This window comes from Nelumbo lutea, chromosome 2 (assembly GCF_056320005.1).
Source record: "Nelumbo lutea isolate HS-2025 chromosome 2, American lotus-T2T, whole genome shotgun sequence".
NCBI lineage: Eukaryota > Viridiplantae > Streptophyta > Magnoliopsida > Proteales > Nelumbonaceae > Nelumbo > Nelumbo lutea.
The window spans coordinates 14,478,054-14,497,843 of NC_142685.1; the positions used below are offsets into that span (position 1 = coordinate 14,478,054).

Sequence of the window (19,790 nt, forward strand, 5' to 3'; positions counted from 1 at the left end):
CTTGTTGCCAGGATGTGATTTTTTTATTGGTGGTTGGTTTTGGCTATATCAAAAGCAATTCGACAATGGTTACAAATAGTATTTTGTTGTGGTTTTATTTGCTCTCAAACATCGAATTGTAAAAATTAAAATTATAAAATCAAATAACAAGTGTCAACACTTGATTTTTGCTCAGTCCCTTCTTTAACCCATCTCTTACATTCCAGATGCCCGATAAGATTACACCAATCTTTTTAAAAACATGCCAAAACCCTAAAAAACCAAATTTTAGCCTAAATGTCCATAAATCCACTGTTGAATCTACATGGTTCTATTTCGATGATCTTAATTGTGCCACATCACCCCACTTGATCCTTGATCAAAGTTCATCACATGAAACAAAATCCTTAAACAACAAATCACACAAAATTTCAACCTATCATTCATCAGAGATTTCATTTTAGCGCGTTTGACACTATGACGCTTCTCGAGTCTAAAACCTATGATCTATACATATCTGACACGATCAAACCCTCCCAACAGCCTCATAATCCCAATCCATACATATACACCAAATTTCATCTCAAATTTCCCTCATTTAACCCATCATCAAACTTTGATTTTATTTTGATGAATTTTATTGATCAAAGGCTTACCTGTCATGAATCTCCATCACCCAATCCTTATTCGACCAATTGGACCCCACCAACATGTTTAGAGACCCAAAAAAATACTAGAACGTCAAATTTCACATCTTAATTCACCTGTTTGACCTTTAAACCAGGAAAACATCATTTCAACGCACCAGATTGAATCGCCACATCAGTTGTCTCAATGAGGGTGGAGACTGATGTTAGCTCCTTACTTGAGCCCATTAAAAGAATTGGACCAATGAATTTGAGCCTAATAGGCTTAAAAAGCTCAAAATACCAAACTAACCCCCATTTGAAACTAAGAAATGACAAAATCGCATTCAAAAGTTCATCAAATTTATGTTTTTTGCTACTATTAACCCCAAATATGGGGCTGCAACGTCTAGCGCACCCCAAACCCTCATTGGATGCACGAAATCCATAAAAAGCCTTCCAAACTCGAGAAAACTTGTTGCACAAAGAATGAAGGGTCAACTAAAGGCTTTTTCCTCTAAAAAAACTTGCCTATTTCTATGAAAGCTGCTTAACCCCATGCACTGTATTTGGATGAGTTTCAGATCCATTTCCCTCCCTTCGCCTCTATAAATTGAGGCCCAACTCAAGTTTGAGGGGAGAAGAGAAGAGCATTGTCCTAGGCTCCTATCCTTTGTAGTGCATCCATTTTACCTAAAATCCCAAAGTCCTTGAAGTTCAAGCCCCAAATCTGCTTCCCCTATTTTCCAGACATAAATTTTAAAGATAGAAACACTCATCCCAACTTGATAGCTCGCCCAAGCTTCATTTGAAGTTTTTCTAGCTATTGGAAAACCTTCCTCAAGGTTGCACACGAGAAGTAAGTCTCTCATTCCATCGTCTTTTTTTTTTTTAAGTTTAAATTTGTAAATATATGTTTTCAGTGCTCTAGGTTGCTTGAGGTCCCATAACCATGGGAAACTTGCATTCTTGATTTTATCCAGATTAAGAAAAAGAGGTAAACAGGCGAGAGTCTTAGGGAAATCAATACCTAAGACCCGATAGCATCACCTCAAATCAATTATGGGTAAAATTTGAAGCATTTTCACCTTATTTCTAATGCTCTGAGCAACTCTTTTCATTGGCATTTTGTTAGAATTTGAGCCTGAACTGCTCCCATTTTGCTTGCTACAGTAGCTTGGAGAGAGAGGTGGCTAACACCTTTTCTCTCCCAATCCTTTCGGATTTAGAATATCTTAGTTGTGTGCTTTTTTCAGGGAGAATAAAATCACTATCAAAACCAATAAATCGAATTTCCAAATATGAAATGAGAACCCATTTCTTCTAAAAATGGGTGGCGACTCCATTTCATTGAACTAGACATGAGCTTCTTGGAGCTCACAACAAGCTCATGATATTATCTTATGTAAACCAAAGTTGACAAATGACTAATAGAACAGTACCATCTATGTAATGATATGACCCAACAAGGGATATCAGAGTCATTTGAGAAAAACAAAGGGAGATTTAAGTATTTGTCAAATACCTTAGGGAGGGTTTATGTATTTTTCATTTTTTATTATTGGAAAGTTGTCAAGCAATCGAATTTAGTTTGTTAAAAGTTGGCCACTTTGGTACAATGGGATTCTCTACAAACAATCACTCTATATACACTACCAAAGCATGAAGTCTTGACGTACATTAAGAACATCTCCCTATGAATTTAACATAAATGTATGGGAGATATTCCTTATATGTGGTTGGATGCTATGTGAGCAAAATTTTTGCTTGCAATACATTTGGGCTCCAATTTGTTTAGGCTTAAAAAAACACTAAATTTTTTTTTGGGTCCTTTTGGTAAAACAAATTTTGCGGTATTCATTTGAGTGGTAATCAATCAATTGGTATTTATCCATATTCACATGGGTTTTAATTGGTTAAAAGTTTGAGGTATCATACCTTTCCAGCACCATACAAATTGAAATTTGAAAACGACAATGATATGAAAACAATGGGATTTCATGGTAATCTAGGAAGAATTGTATAAATGTTGTTCTCTTCTTTTGTTATTTTGTTATGGAGTTAATGACACTTGACTTTGTGATTAAATTGAGTAACTTAATATCTAGATTATCATAATATTTTAATATATGCTTCAAATTTTGTCATTATAATTTGAATTTTGTAAATATCACCTTTTAAATTATTTATTATACGCATTCAAATATTAAAATGAAAACAAATGATCAAATCACTTAAATAACTCAATGGTAAAGTGAGACCATGGCTTTTGTAACCATGAGTGCTTGGGTTCAAATCTCTACATCCTTAAAAATATTTTGGGGTTTATTTCAAGACAAATTTGGTTCCAATGCCGGTTCCATCAAGGCCAACCAATGCTTATTCATTGGGTCAATTACAGTAGGACAAACCGATAAACTCCTAGACCCTTGAACCGATTTAGGTGGGAGTCAAGTCGGTTCCAAGAATTTGGAATCAGACCCTACCCTATAACAGATTGGATAGGGTTGGGTCAAGACCAGTTCGAGGTCGATTTCATTCGATTCCAAATAAAACCTATGCATATGCTCACCGCTAAAAACAATAAAGTAAACATCAAGTAGATTATATACTATTTTAGTATTTTTAGCTAATTGCTGCGTTGGATTTCCAATTGCATAACAACTCCATCCTCAGGTCATTGGTCTGAAGAAAATATTTGCATTGTAAAAATAGTGTTTCATTCAAGGGCCTATGTCCTAACATCACCGATCATTCCTTTCTAAGTCATAGCTTTTAGCTCATTTAAAGATTTTTCTAGGTCTTATAGTATAATTTCATTTGTATTTGTGCAATAGTATGCAAATGCAAATGAGTTTAAGTGCTATTCTAGTTTATCTTTGTTTTCAGAATTTTTTTTTCGGTACACATGAAGTAAAATAAAACCTTTTTGAGGTGAACCAGAATTTGCACCCTTCTCGTTTGCATTTCCTTGCATTTGTATTAATGGAAATAAACTTGTAACGCAAACAAGTGGAGCATAGGAGTTCCATCATTGCACCGTCAAGTATGATCCTCTTCCCCTTTGAAGGGTAGACACCGTCAAGATTTGTGAATTTTCCTTCAAACCAAACAACCTAATATCATGACAACCTTTTATCTTTCTCTTGGTAAGGGGTGTTTTAATTTTGGCGATTTTACTAACCACCTATGGTGGTGATAACTGGCTTCTTGATGAAGTATCCTTCTGATTTTAACAAAAACTCTATTATCCTTGTCAGGGTGGAGTGGAGGTGGCCATTTGGGGATAGGCTATACCCCATTGCGCAACCCAAACTCATTTACCCAGAAGAAAAAATAATTGCCTTGAATCAAGTCTGCAGGTTGGGCAGGCCTAATCTGAGCCCGACCAAAGCTTTTTGCGAAGGTTGGGCTGCAATTCTCAGGTTTGGGCCTGTGCCTTGGCCTGAAGTCTTGGGTTTATCAAAAGTTGGGCTTGAATGGAGGCCTTAGAAATAGTCCAAGCCCACCCAGCCTTTTACATCATATCCCTCTATGTAAACGTCCACCAATGTGAGTTTGTCTTACACCGTCGGTCCCAAATTTACAAAAAAAGGGTTGCATTCTGTTTGAATGATAGTTAGTACTAGAACTTTTGCCAAATTCTTTATGAACATGAATTCTAATTTGTATTTTAATGTTTATCCTTAAGTGTTAAGAAATGATTTAAGTATCAATAGTTTAATAGTGGATATGACTTTTAATAAAATGGATTGGAGAAACATGATTAACTAAACACTCCCATATAGTTGGGTTAAGGCATGGATGATGATGATGGTATATGATTAATTAGGCCCCATCCCATGCAGACATGTAAATACATGTTATTTATGTAGATGTTTTTTTTTTTTTTTTCTACCTATGTAAATAAATTTATCAATATGTAATGTTATATTGTTATTTGTATTTATATATATTTTTTTATTTTTTTAATAATGATTATGACTTTAAATAGAACATATTAACAAAACAGGATTCATGTAACTGACCTCATAATAATGAATTGGGCTTCGATTATTTATTTATCATCTAAAAAAGTTTGAATCGGTAAGTTTCAATTGTGACATTGAGTTGGTAGAGTTTGTGGGTTGGGTCTGGTTCGGACAAGGTGTACCAATCCCAAATCGACTATTAATTGGTTCCAAGATTTGACCTAATTATAACTGGCATCTATTATCAATGATAGAAACAATTTAGAATTTCATTTTAGATAATAAAACTTTAATAAAACTAATAATAAATATACTTTATATGTTGATAAAGTCATAAAACAGGTGTTTTTTTTTCTATTAAAACAAAATTATCTTATATACCCATTAAGAAAATCAGAAGACTTCTTATATATTATTAACTATATAATCCATTCAGATTTCGGGGAATAACATGTTGGTTGGACCCGAACCCGAACCTCGGGTCTTGATCCGAAATAGTTGTTTCTAGCAATTCAACCAATATTCAAGAAATTGACGTGGGTTTTAATTGATAAAATAATGGACAAAAAAATCCCTTGATTAAAAAAAGAAACAGAAGAATCATGTAAATCAAGTACCACTCGACCGGTATTTGATTTGCTCAAAAACAAAAAAATCATTCCACTGATCTTGATTTTTGGCAATCAAACAGAACACAGTGAATAATAAAAAAGATTTGATTGTAACGTAAGAAAATCGTAAATCGTAATAGCCAAACTGTCCGATCGATGGACCACCTCTGATATTCCCACGTTAACGGAAGAGGTGGACTATTACCAAAAAAAGAAAAGGGAAGAGGTGGACCATGGATTGGACAGCGTGGATCAATAAGCAGAGGTGCCCTTTTCTCTCGGTGTCATTGCGGTACGATGATCCCGAAGCTATATCTACGGAATCGGCTGCATACAAAACGCGCCCCATAAGCGTCCAGCTCATCGCTTCCGTGCATTGGGAATATCTCCTCATCACAAGCACGGGAGATGATCCCATTGCACGGAGGGGATGGACTGTGGGGCGCGCTCTGTAAGCAGCCCATCCTATCATATCCTTGTCACAGAAACTAAGAACCCTGACCCAACTTTTGACCAGCCAGATCACACCTGACTGGAGCCAATCCCACCCTTGATTTTTGCAGATCAAATTCCAGCCACACGTTTTGTTGGTGGTGATGCCCGATAACATACGCCTCTCTCCCCAAGCGATCCGAGTTCCCAAAAGTGAAACAGTAGATGGCATCACTACCTCTTACCTCCCCCGGAACCCGATACAACAAGGGATCTCCCGATACGGTCATCTCGGCTCCCCGAAACATCAAGCTCACCGTCGGTAATGGTGGCAGACTCCACTGATTCAACGGAATCCGGTAACATAAATCCATCGCATCTTGGAAAACGAAGTCTGGATCCTCCAAAACCCTCAAAACTCCTCTTGTCTGCTGCAAGAACTCGTTCTTCAATGCCGTGTAAGCGGGTTCAAGTAGGAATGTGAACTGAGTGCCGGAGTCAAGCATGGTCTGACCGGCGCCTGTGTGGTCCGGCACGAACACCGACTTGGCTAGCGGAAGTACCTTCGTAGAAACCCTAATCCCCTCGAGTTGAATTGTGTAGGCGACTCGGTCGAAATAAGGTAACGGGGTTGATATTTGGATGAGCGGCGTGTAGTTTAACGGGCCGAGCCAGGGGATACTCGCTTCTCCCAGCAGTAGTATGCCAAAGGAATCGCGATTCGAGATGCAGTAAGAGAATTTTGGGAAACCCATCTGAGAAACAAAGGAAAGAGAGCCTCGATTCATACCCATTAACCCTGTAATCTTGGAGTCCTCTTCCGAGATGCTACTGTAGCTGGAGTCCATGCAGCCGAAGATGGTAGCAGGTGTGGCCGAGCTCCCGATGTGGAATGTATCATATGCGAGGTTCCCTTCGCAGGACGACATGTCTGCGTAAGAGAGCGCGGCATGGCATAGCTTCTTTGGGTCGCACGAGACAGGTATAGTAAAGTCTCTGGTTCGCGTCGTGCAGATGGGAGAAGTACAGGGGATTGGAGAATAGGAAGAGGAGCCAAGTGGATCAAATGTTGTATACAGGCTTGGGGATTTTTTACAGTGAAGCCAGGAAAGCTCGCTTCCGGTGTCGATTACCATTGTAACGTCTTGTGGAGGAGTCCCGACTGTGAGAGAGACTGTTAAGCTGACGTTATGGTGGAAGTAGACCTTGTTCGGGGGTTTTGGGACGGCCCAAGCTGGGATTACCTGGGTTTTTAGAGGTAAAATGACTGCATTATTATTAGAAGAAAAGCAGAAATGGAACTGAATACAAAGAAGGAAGATTAGAAAAGGCGCCATGGAACAGGAACTTTTTTTAGTACAATATGTATGAATGGATTGAAGAATTTGGTGAACTTTGAGGAACGTAGATGTGAGTTTCAGAACAAGAAGTGAAACAATAGAAAATACGCAGCTGTGCCCTGCAACTTGGAGTGGTGAGTTTCAGTGATGTGTATATGCTGGAATTTATATTTTTTCCAATTTTCCTCTCTGGTAGCGGTGGTGTAGTGGGGAAAAAAGAAGGCAGACACCGAGTCGTCTGTACTGTCTCTCACTGTCTATATATTTATATGGTATTTTTTTTTTGTTAGGATATTTGTATATTTTTTTTTGGTAACTAGTTTTTGTTAGAATATTTACATAGTAATTGGAGATTGGTATTTTATACAAAAAATTACTATTTTGTGTTGTTAAATAAAAAAAAAACAACCAAATTTCCCTTTTTCTTTGCTATAAACCAGATAGCCCAACACTGGGGGCGTTTGGCAAATCTCTTTGTATGGTCATTTGGTCTTTGTTTGAAAGTTCAAAGTTGATCTTTGAGCTTTCAAAGCTTAAAATAAAGCTTTTTGTCTTTATGCACATAAAATCATTGAATTAGCATATTTATAGATCATCACGGTATATGAGAATGCATACCAAATGGTCTAGATCTTTAAAAATAATACCCTGAAAGCTCATTACATGATACATCTTTCCACATCTAGTCTCTTTTATGATCTTCATAAAAAGATTTACCAAATTGCCCTTATATTAATTTGATTCTTAAAGGATAAATTATTTGAACCTCCCCTCTCATTTTTGACAACACTTTAATCTCTGAGAAACCTACCTAACATTATTTGATAAACTATACAAATTGACCCTTTATATGCAGATGGGTGAATGTTGAATTGCAAAGTTATTCTTATATGTCCATTTAGACATAATAATGATGATGACGACATAGACACAACAATGATGACAATAATCATCTAAGCCATGTTTCAATTATATGGGGTCAACTACGTAAATTCTACTTTTTTTTTTATCATTTTGTACCATATTCATAGGTACTTATAAATCAATTTTCCTAACTATTAGGTGTGGTATATCATATATGATCGTCTATGCATGTAACAACAAATAAAATAATAATAATAATAATAATAATAATAATAATAAAGAAAAAATATCATAAACTTGGTAAGGGACAAGAGAGAAGGGGGTATTGATTTATATTTTTGTACTTTTTCAATCAATGGGTCTTTCAATATTCTTATCCTTAGGTAAAACTAAGTTCTTTTTTTTTCTGTTTAAAAATATGACATCATAATTTTCCATTAACATCTTAATATAAAATATCAAATTAATGGAAGGAATCAGTTTGTATAATTTGTTTAAATTGTGGAATGAGGTTTTTGGAATGGCCAAGGTTAAAAGAGATTCAAGCAATGACTAGAAACTACAGGCTACAGAAGAGGTTTAAATAATTTACCCAAACAGAACTTCTTTCCCTTTTCAAGAAATCTGGTCGGTTGCTATAATTATGATAATGACTGGCATGCCCTATTCGAAAGGTGGGATTCACAGCAACCATGAGGATAAAATGGGAAAGTACTATCTATTATTAAAATACGGCAGTCTTCCACTCCACTAGAGCACTACTTTGTACAAATTGACAGAAGCTTACTGCCCATGATAGAATTGGCCCTGGCCATTCATCGGAGATTTAATATATTTTTAGTTTTATATATAAAAACAGCACCTTCAAAATTTAATTGAATGTAGCAACGAATAAATTAATGAAACATTTTGGACAAACACGGAGAAGAGAATCGACGGTGTCTTTGTCTACGTTCCAACTATAGAGAAATCTGTCAATCAGAATTCAGAAGCAAGACGATTTTGTATTACCGAAAAGGGATCGGGTGTGGGTCATTGTTTTGGTAGTCGGATGTCACCCTCACCCATTACTACTCTCCAAAAGACAAAATTTTGTTGTTTGTTGTTGTTGTCTCCCCCATTGTAATGATATATGTTAGTTAGGAACCTTCTAAACAATCCATTTATTTATGTTAAAATTTGAAACAATCTAAGAAACAACAACCCGAAAAGCTTTCCTTTTATTTCTTGAGAATAAATAGGGTTCCATTCATCATCATAAGTGCTTGGTGGTAGCCACTTCAACCACCACATGACTACGTGTGAAATTGAGGGAGTGTCAGTGTCCACGTCCAAGCTATCTACATATTGATACCGAATCGTGGGTTTTTGTCCAATACTATTAATGTTAGCTTGTTGGTGTTTAGGAGGAATAATAGCGGTCATAATCTTATCTTCTATATATGTAAAGGTTGGAGGAGCTAGGAAACCTTGGGCTCTCTAATGGTGATAGACTAATAGTTATGTTAGAGCTCTGTCAGTCTGATCGAGTCTCAGTAGCAGTGGGGACATGAGTCCTAATTACCTAAACCTTTGTCCGAGACCGACCCAAACAACCCCTCAAGTCCACTGATCACGAGAGAATTGTTGAAAAAGATTCAGACCATGCCCATCAATCAAGTTATAGGAGTGGAGTCCAGGATGCAAGCACTCAAAGATGATTGAATGGTTGCCACCTAGCTATATTGACAGTCTTGAAAGTTGAAAGAGAAAAATCAGCAATACATAGTCAAACGAAACCCGACCACTCAATCTAGCCACGTTGGCCAATGAAAAGCAAGCAATAGGGTCAATGTCTCGAGTGTTTGTTCCGTCACTTTGGAACGTAATTATATAAACATTAAGCTAGCTGGATGATGTAGACTTTGAAGCTAGTTGTTTTCCACGTAAATTTTGTTTAATATTATTGTTATGTAGGTTAATTAATTGATGACGTGAGATTAAGAGAAGAAAAGATGCAAGCAACGAAAAAAACAAATGAATTGGTTGAAAATAATCAATCTCCCTTTGGATTTCGACTTAAATTTCGAGGCATCAACGATCCCTCGGAATCCATCATATGTATGTCAAAGCGCATAGGTGAGGACTGATCAGGAGGGCACCATGCATTAACGAGTCCTAGCTTCAATTCGCTCATCACACTTTAATTATTACCATGTAAGACGATGGGGGATTCCTAATTTCTGGCTTAAATCCTCACACTCATCAAACGGGATGGTAATTAGAAGATATTTATATGTGCAAATTATTATATGGTTGGTTATTACACATTACATGGTCATGTATCAAGGATGAAATTCCGTTGGTGTGTTGTCGTTACACAATAACGACTATGTGAAGAAGCAACATATATAGATACAATGCAATGCATCGAATTTCAAAGAGTGAGCACTGACAAGGGAGCTAGTTCGTTCGGTTCCTCATTTTTTGGCTTTAAATTCTTAGTTACGTTGCTCGTTGCTCGTTTGTTCTCCGAGCTCTACGATTGGATGCTCAAAAGGGCCCCGCATTTATTATTGTTCACGAGTCACGACGGTCGATCTGGTTGTCGGGGACAAATAAAATCTTCCCTTTCATTCCACATAAGATGGCCAGATGGGATGAAACAACACATGTAATAAATAAAATCTTCTCGATCGGATTGATTCGGAGGATGATGATAAAGCACAGCGGACAGGTCTTGGTCTTGTAGTGCCAGTGGAGTCGCATCTTAAAACAAACTTTTTTAAGTTTTAACAAAAGATTAAATAAATAAAACAAACTAAAATCTTCCACGTGTCAACTTGTGTTAATTTAAAGCTTCAAGCGCTTTTGTGTTGAGTCCGAATAACATAGTAAGCATACAATTAGCATTAAATAAATAATTAAATATTCTGATAAGTGTATCAAAATTTGTTTTTAATATAACTTAACCCATAAAACAACTGTATCCAAAATTGTGTTGCGTTGGAGTCCGGACTGTGTTTGCGTTCCCCTGCCTCTCCACGGCTCAACCTCCTCTATATTGATGATGATGATGATGTAACTTAACCCATAAAATTAAACCTCGATGGTCCAAAACTCTAAACTCCCCCACAATATTTAAAATGGGTATAGGACGGTTGTTATGTGCTATTATAGTGGAGAAAAGGGCCAATCCATCTCATTATTAATTATAATAATGATAGTTATCATAATCGTTACGCCCATCCATATCCAAATTCACATCTGCAGCACGCCCCACCGTATATCCCAACCATATATTCAATCATATATTGGGAACATCTCCCACTGATAATTTCAGGAGATGTTCTCAATGCACGTTTGAGATGGCATGCGGGGCACAAATGTGATCCATCATCTAACCCTTATCCTAATTGTACGGAATTAGAATTCTGTTTCCTTTTGCCCCGCTCCCTCGAAAAGAACAGAAATGTATTATACATAACGAGTTATCAGAACAAATAAAAAGAAGAGAAGGGGGAAGGGATGAGGTGTTAAAATTTAAAGAAATAGAAGAAGAAGAAGAAAAAGTCTCTTGAGCAAGCTAGTTAGTTGTCTGATTTACTTCTCTAAAATGATCAAATCTCTTCTCTACAAGCAACTTCAGATAATACCTTTTAACTTTCAAGGAATATCCACATTTCTTTTGAGGAAAGAGATGACAAAAGATGAATCATCTTTAATGATGATAAGAAACTCCCTGTAGTTTGTGGCTTGGACTTGGGCTTCCCATGCGGCCCATGCTTCAGCCTGGTTGATAGAGCATGTACTGAGTTTATAAGCTTTGACTGCAAATACCATACCAAAATGGTCCCAGACTATACTGGCCACTAGACAATATTTCCCATCGCTATTATGAGAGGCATTAAAATTTATTTTAATATAGCCATATTTTGGAGCATTCCAATTAATTTGTTTCCAAATCTTGCGAGATGTGATAGAGGTAATAATTTACTCCCATAAAAAAATCTATAAACATATTGAGAATTCTATCTAAAATTATTGGAATGGGAGTAGTAACCTCATTAAAGGTTTTGGAGTTCCTATTTTTCCAAATAACTCAGAGAACAAAAGCTAGTTTTTCCTTTATGAATATAATTTTGTTGTCTTTTCTAATGCACATTCTTGTCCACCAATCACTTAGATTTTCATTTTCATTTAGGCTCTCCAAGGGTGTGTTTAACATAAGCCAAACTTACTTTGTGTGATCACAACTTTTAAAAATATGTTTAGTATCTTTCTCAAACCCACAAAAAATTACAAGAGCCATCAATATTGAATCCTCTTTTGTTCAAATGGCTTGTAGTAGGTAGTCTATTATCAAAAAGAAAAAAAATAGAAATAATTTAATCTTTAGAGGGCATTTCAAGTTCCAAATGTTATTAAGCCAATTAAAGTTGTCAATTGGGTTTGAAATAGAGGAACATTTAAGCAAATAAGTTGTTTTTTATTGAGAATGTCCCCTTAGGATTACACCTCTAAAATGTTATCTCCTCCATGTAGTTAGGGCTATGTGAATAGTTTAAATGTCTTGCCAAACATTTTCAAAGACCTTAGCTTTAATTTTGTCCTCCTTCCAACAATCCCTCTCAAAATCTATCATTTCTGCTACTTTAATATTAATATTTGTGATATTTTCATGGTTCAAAGTTTCAGTTAAACATTTGTCATATACCCAATTTTCCAACCAGAAATTAATAGTACTTTCCATCACCCACTTGCCAACAAGATCCCATTTTAATGAGATCTCTATCAAGGAGGATGCTTCTCCAAGCCCAAGAGATTCCCTTTTTTTTTTTTTTTAATTTTGGTGTTCAAAAAGTTTTTCCTTCTCAAATATTTACTCTTAATAACTTTCACCCATAAATTATTTTCCTCATTCAATATTCTCCACCCTAACTTAGCCAAACTGGCCTTATTGACCCAACGAAATCTTTTTATTCCCATACTGCCCCACCTTTTGGGAGTACAGGTTTTTTCCCAATTCATCAAGTGAACTTTCTTACCATTAGTATTGTTCCAAAGAAAATCTCTTTGAATTTTATCCAACTCATTTATAGCATTTTTAGGGATTTTAAATAAACTTATTATTTATTGAGGCATCATGTTTGTTGTTGAATTGATGAGGATTAATCTACTTGTAGTTGATAAGGAATGTTTTTTCCAATTTGCCAATTTATTTATTATTTTCTCTTTGATATGAGTAAATGTGTTCTTTGTAACTCTTCCTATGATAATGGGATCCCATTGTATCATCTCATGCCAATTAATTCATCATTTTCACCTATCGTGTTAGACTTCAAATGACCCCTCTATTTAATTCTGTGCGACTTCCTCTTCAATGTCTCCCTTCTTATAAATTATCTCTTAGTCTCTAATTCTAAATATACCCTAATTTGTTCTATTATTATTATTATTATTATTATTATTATTATTAAGTTTACATGCCATACATTCTGTTTTAATCATACTTATTATTTTAGGCAATATTGTAATTTCTCTTGGATTGTCAAAAAAAAAGACCTTAATCATTTATTGCAAAACTTTATGATAATGATGAAATTAATTATAATGTGGAGACTTAATCATGGATGAGAGATTGCAATATTGCCTAGTTCAATCCATGCTTTAGTCTGAACCATACCCACAGACAAATGGGTGGATATTGTGGCGTGGATTAAAACCAAGTGATTTATAGTATTTCCATAACCCATAGTACCAAATGCCTCCTAGGTTAGCCAAGATGATGGAATTTACTCCCAGTGCATTGGGTAATTATACCACGTCATCAGTGCAATTTGGCAAGTAGTTGTTTCAGGTAGGTGTTAGTGGTCTCTTTTACTATTTATTGTCATTCACGGGAGATGTTCTCATTATGCGGCTGTGTTAGGTATTGTTATGGCTCACATGAATGTGGCTAACATTTTGTGGTCAACAAATATTCTAATCTCTCTCTCTCTCAAGCTACACAACAGGGCATAGCCCATCCCTCCTTCATCCCCTAACCCCCAGTCCTGGTGGCGACAGAATTTAATCCCAGGTCATCAATTGAGCCACCATCAGTTAGGCCACATGTTTGTTTTTGCATGGCCCACAGGAGATGTGTTCTCAATGCACCATTGGGATGTACTTGGAGTATGTGTGGGGCACACTATGTGGGGAGCCAATCTGAACTCTATACTGCAAGCATGTCCCACAGTATATCCCCATCGTGCATTAAGAACATAGGAGAGATATTTCCGATGCATTGTTAGGATGTGCTTAGAGTTTACATCTCTACCCCACAATGCATCACAGCACATTTCCGCCGTGTATTGGATACATCTCCTGATGATAGTATGAGGATCGATGATGATATTCCCAATACACGGGGATGTGAACTCCGTGCTTAAAGCATGAGTGGGGACTGGGGAGACAATCCGAGTTCTGTGCTGCGACTTTTGCGCTGCTTTAACCGAACCGCTTCCAAGAAGCTACCTACCATAGGTTTGCTGGAAAGTGGATTTTTGAACTCATGTGAACCTATTTCCAGGCATCATGGCTCATGCGGTTGTCTAAAAGCCCACAAAAAAAAAAGAAAAATACAAATACATAAAAAATACAAAATACAAGATACAAGGTTTGTTTGTAATTCAAATGTTCACTCTTTTCCGGCAATTCTCATGGTTATCCTGTTCCTGCAGTTCTCATTAATTATATATATATATCTATAATTCGTACGCCCACTCCCTTGCACGACGTTTATGGGGAAATGTTCCCGATGCGCAGGAGCTGTAGTGTTGCGCTTTTTTAGGGAAGTCCTCAATTGTGTAGCCTTCTGCTAATAAGTCCTCAATTGTATATGCTGCAACTTAACACTTGAGAGTGGAAAATTTCTAGGTCGTTTTCTTTGAATCACTCGTGCGCAAGAGCGCGAGACATAAGCCTTGAAAAGAGAAGTATTTAATTTATAACTGCCGTTCAAAAGTTAGGATGTTAAAGTACAAACAATGGAAAAAGAAGTCTCAAGGGATTAATTGGATGAATAATTTGTACTGTACACACTAAGGTAGGTTCACTTGGAACTCTATGGATTAAGCTTCTGCATATTCTGCATAAAGAACCAACAACTATTACTCTTCAGTATTCTGGTGTTCATTTGAAGAAATACATTTTAGAAGGCTTCTCTACTACACTCATCCTTGATTTCTCTCCACTGAATGTGTGTCTTGAATTGTTGCCTTTTCCGTTGATGACAGAATTTTCAGGCAATTTAATGTGTGGTAAGCTAGCTCTTTCTCTCCCCTTGTTTTAATGTCACTTTGGTTAAGCCATGTTATCAGCTATTTTTCTGATTGCTGAATATGTTCCACTGCAAGAACATGCTACTCCGACTGTAATAATAAAAATGCAAACCGCAATCTGAAAGAGAAGCCAGAAGCAATGGAATTATTAGGAAGGTATTTCACATTAGCACCTTAAGATGATGGTGATGATGTTGATAGGAAGTATCACAGAGAGGTTATATATGTAGGTTCTTTTTACCTGAAACCTATTCAATCTGCCGCGCAAGATTCTGAGGTAGCATGCACATGGAAAGATAAGAGCCTGCCATACGACATCAATTCAAAACTCGAATCAATTTGTTGTTTTTCATTTCATTTCATGTGTTATAACTCAACTTACATATTAAAAGGGCATCTGCGGAGTGAAACTTACTACAAGCATTGTAAGAAAAGACCCAATAAATGCCAACATGAAACCTGCAATTTCGATTGATAAAAGCAGTGTAACTTGGTGGCTGTTCTACTTTTTGGTGGTCAGGTAAGAAACAAGCCCATGAAAAGATTAGCAACTATACAGAACATTAATTTAAGTAGAGTGAGAACTTACCAAAGAAAGGAACTGCCAGTGCCACATACAATGTTGAGAGTACTAAAGCTGTTCTGATAACTATTGAGGCACAATGAGATCTTAGCTTAGCTGAAGGCAAGAGTTCCTCCAGACTCAACGCAACTGGAGTCATCGTCAGGGCATACTTTGATAGAGGGTTCACTGCCTGAAACACAATAAACTCGTTTAAGAAGAAAAACAGAAAAAGGACAAACATAAAGAAAATATCATCATATCAAAAATTGCATGACGCGACGGTTGATGGTTCAGTACTAACGTAACACAATTTCTAACCTCACAGATTCAACCTGAAAGTAACTATAGGTGCAGAGCTCGTATGGTTATCAAGGTCAAATACATATGGATTTGGGAGAGCACAAAAACTGTTACATTGGATTTCTTGATTATCATACCGTTGTCCATGCTGCAACCTTGGAGGCAACAAAATTCTGAGGCAAGTTTAGAGTGAACTGAGACTCCATGGATTCACCAAACATCAGAAAGCCACATACTGCTACTCCACTGTATAGGAAAAAGCATATAACGAAACTGCAATTTAAGAACAATAGCATCGGCTTGAGGAACATATATAGTACCATAGTAACAAAGAAACTGTGCTAATGGAAACAAGCAAAACCATGGAAAAGAAGAACCGCAAGTGCTGGAGACTGCCATGCGTGTGATGAAAATTTATGATCATTAATCAGCATGATATCACATAAAAAACAGGTTGGATAGGGCGGGGGGGGGTGTTGATTGTTCTTCTTCACCATTCTGAATTAATGTCATTGCAAATGAATAAATGGAACTTCGTTAAATAAACGTTCCAAAAAACAATATTGCCAGCTTAAGTATTCTCCTTAAACAAAATATGGAAATCACAAATCTAGTAGTTGATTACCTGGCCATTAGAACTGATGAAAACTGTGATGGGTTCTTCATGGAAGAGTAGATATTTGGAAAAACTGAGTGCCCGGCATAGCAAAAACCACATATCCCAATTGCAACAGGAAGGTTTACAAGATCCAAAGCAGTCCCACTTTGATGAAACCCAACTTTGTCCACAGCCCCCACCCATAACAAGCAAAGCACCAAAAGTAGTGTTGAAATTACTCCTCCAGCTGAAACAGAAACTCTCTGGAATGAGTAAGTTTAGCTCAGATTAACCTAGTAGTAGAAATGAATTCCTAGATGCTAAAAAGAACATGACCAGTGAAGGACCTGAAAGGTATGAGAGCAAACTTAGGTCCCGAAGCCAAACAGTTGGAAGAACAAGGATGGTCATTGCGATGGCGAAAATGTGATGACAATCCAAATAAATCCCAGCAAAACTCATTTCGACATTTGGAAACAAGGACGACAAATTATCACTCATTAGAGTAATGTATTCCACGCTACAGACCTTCATAAATTGTATTGGACTCTTTAGTCCACGTTAAAGACAGGGCATTCCAAATTTACAGTTTAACAAGGAACTGAACAAGAAAGAGTACAGATGGAAGCCTTCCACTTACATATAGCTCAATGTAAAGGATTATCTGCAAGAGAAACAGATTCAGGTGTCAACGTTGTTTTCCATAGAATATATTTAGTTCTGCTTCTAATCATGCAAATTTCAACAATTGAAGGCAGAGATGAAAGGAAGATTCAGATATTATACATATATGTAACTTGATATATACATTTATACAAAGAGACTTGTATATTCAGGAAGTAGCAATTGATGATGAACTTACAGCTATGACTGAGCGACCATATATCCCAAAGGCAGCTTGCCCAATATCGGGGTAAGTTTTGAGTCCAGGAGAGCTCTCTAAACATGTCTTCAACATAATTCCAGTGTAGCATGAGATGACACCAAATACAAAGAGAACCAAGAGGGTTACCCACCCTCCTTCTTTGACTGCAAAAGGAGTTGAAAGGAGTCCCACCCCACATAGGATGTTGACACCTGTAGAAAGAAGAAAGGATCGTCTAAATACCGTTCAGGAAATTGAAAATGGGATACATAAGGAAATATGTGTACGCAGCTGCAATTTTCAAGTGTTAAACCTTGTGTATTTAACCCATTAATTCCCACTGCTTATTCTGTTTTAAATGATAGACTGACCTTCTCCCAAGCCAACCCCACTCCCTCTGATGCTTTAACTATACCCATAGTTGTAAGCATGCACAAATGGAACGAAATGCAGAAAATATTAATAATAAAGAGTTGCTTGATGATAAATTACCATTTAAGACTGATTGAGCATATGAACACTCTCGGGATTGCGGTAATTCTAGGTAGGAGTACCTTGGGGAAGAAGCTACAGAATGCCTTGGATGGAAGGATGCAGGAGGTACCTCATCTCTGTCCCAGAATGTAGGGTCAAAGAGAGGTTTACTCAGTGGTGAACCAGAATCTGAATGATGTTTCTTGAATAGTGAAGAAGACAAGAAAGAGCTGCTAATTCCTGTAAAACTCCCGCCTATGAAACCAACGTTGGAAGGGGTCACACAGCTCGTATACATGTCCATCGACTGCCTGAACATGTCCAACAGACACAGACATAAAGATGTATCCAGAAACCAGAATAAAGAACAAAAGCAATAAAAAAAGAAAAAATAATAATAATGTTAATTTCCAGATATTCATCTTAGTTCCTTTTAGGCTCAATTTGGAAGGAGTAGAAATACATACAAAATTAGAAGGCTTTGCACTCCACGTATTTGTATTCGTACTCCTTCCAAACTGAGCCTATTAGGTTTTACCATTCCTCCCCAGAGAAGGTTATAATTACAATTTGTTCGAGGGACTGCCCATGACACCTTCCTTAACCAAGAAGCTATGATATGTATTAAGAAGAGTCAAGAGTCTACCATGGTATCTACAAAGAATTGATGATTTCAAGTTCGGAACCCCCATGACTCCATATGAAAGTTGTTGAATTTGTTTGTTCAAATAAATTTTGAACACAAGGACTTTGTTTGTGAAACTGGCCACATGGAAAGATGGTGCATGGCATTCTAAACCAAGAATTCCATGATCAAATCAAGAATCCCATGCATGTTGGCTAAGCACTAAAGCTGGTCTCTACCAAAATCCAATAATCCATAGAACACAGTACGTGCACTGTGTCATATAGGGTCCGTCACACGTACGTGGGAGGGACGAGAGAGAGAGAGAGAGAGAGAGAGAGAGAGAGAGAGAGAGAGAGAGAGGAGACCTGTAACTTTGAGGCCAGGAGGTGGTGTAAGAATCGATTGCAAAATTCGAGGGTCTCGGCGAGGAAATAGTGCTATCAGATTCATAACCATCTTGGCCCTCTTCAATTGTTTCGGCTTGATTTTCTTCATCGTCCGTCTGGAAGTCCAATCCTCGATCCATGCCGAATTCTTCCTCCGGCTTCATTTCCTCCTCACTCCTCAATTCCAATCAATAACAAATTAACAATGCCCGCCAAGCCAAGCTGTTTCTCTCTGAACTACAAACAGCCGACTTGCTGTTAAGGTTTTGGTTTCCAGGTTCGAAAAAGCTGTGAATCCTTCTAAAAAGAAATTTAGAAAAAAAAAAAAAAAGAGAGAGAGAGAGAGAGAGAAATTAAAGAAGAGGAATAATAATGTATAAGAATCCTTAGAAGAGCCGTTTGATATTTGATCATTCTTCACCATTCTCAAACTTATCTCAAACTTATCGGATTCGAAAACGTGAATGTCGCTCAATTCACTAAATAAAGTTGGGGATTGCTGGTAATATCGTTGAATTCGCGGTAAGCCGCTAAATTAATTGGTGGACCGGGCACTGCTTCTAAATCTTATTAGCTTAATAATAATAGGGATTTTCAATTGAACAATACAACGCAACTACGTGAGTTTATTAAGGTTGAATATTTTTTTCTATTTTCTTCACGTTTTGGGTAAATTATAGAGAGCCCCTGTAATATGGATTATTGATAAATACCCCCAAACTTTTATTTACAATAAAGACCCTCCTAAACTTTCAATTTACATCAAATACTTCTCTGATCGTGATGGGGCGCATTAAATTATTATTGGGGTTTTTATAGGGGTGGACTGAAGTATAGACTTTTTCTT

The 19,790-nt window shown here is 36.9% G+C and overlaps 1 protein-coding gene and 1 pseudogene across 5 annotated transcripts; both read right to left on the bottom strand.

Moving 5' to 3' along the window:
• Window positions 1–5,211: 5,211 nt before the first annotated feature.
• On the bottom strand, window positions 5,212–7,243 carry LOC148868721 (aspartic proteinase PCS1 pseudogene; annotated as a pseudogene). Its single transcript, XR_016106951.1, has one exon. The product of XR_016106951.1 is annotated as an aspartic proteinase PCS1 pseudogene (transcript).
• A 7,527-nt stretch (window positions 7,244–14,770) lies between these two features.
• LOC148868722 (Transmembrane amino acid transporter family protein) lies at window positions 14,771–19,484 on the bottom strand. 4 transcript variants are annotated; one of them, XR_016106445.1, is made up of 11 exons: window positions 18,923–19,484; window positions 17,948–18,240; window positions 17,453–17,667; window positions 17,231–17,254; window positions 16,938–17,118; window positions 16,618–16,837; window positions 16,130–16,238; window positions 15,717–15,882; window positions 15,510–15,586; window positions 15,369–15,431; window positions 14,771–15,245 (listed from the first exon to the last, which is right to left on the bottom strand). XR_016106445.1 is itself a non-coding variant. In XM_088967171.1 (11 exons), exons 1-11 carry the CDS (start codon window positions 19,105–19,107, stop codon window positions 15,150–15,152), a joined length of 1,596 nt encoding a protein of 531 aa, XP_088823297.1. In that variant the 5' UTR covers window positions 19,108–19,484; the 3' UTR covers window positions 14,771–15,149. The 4 variants fall into 4 exon arrangements, 2 of the variants coding, with proteins under 2 accessions (XP_088823297.1, XP_088823296.1); XR_016106444.1 differs by having other exon boundaries at window positions 16,130–16,265; XM_088967171.1 differs by having other exon boundaries at window positions 15,543–15,586.
• Between the last annotated feature and the right edge of the window lie 306 nt (window positions 19,485–19,790).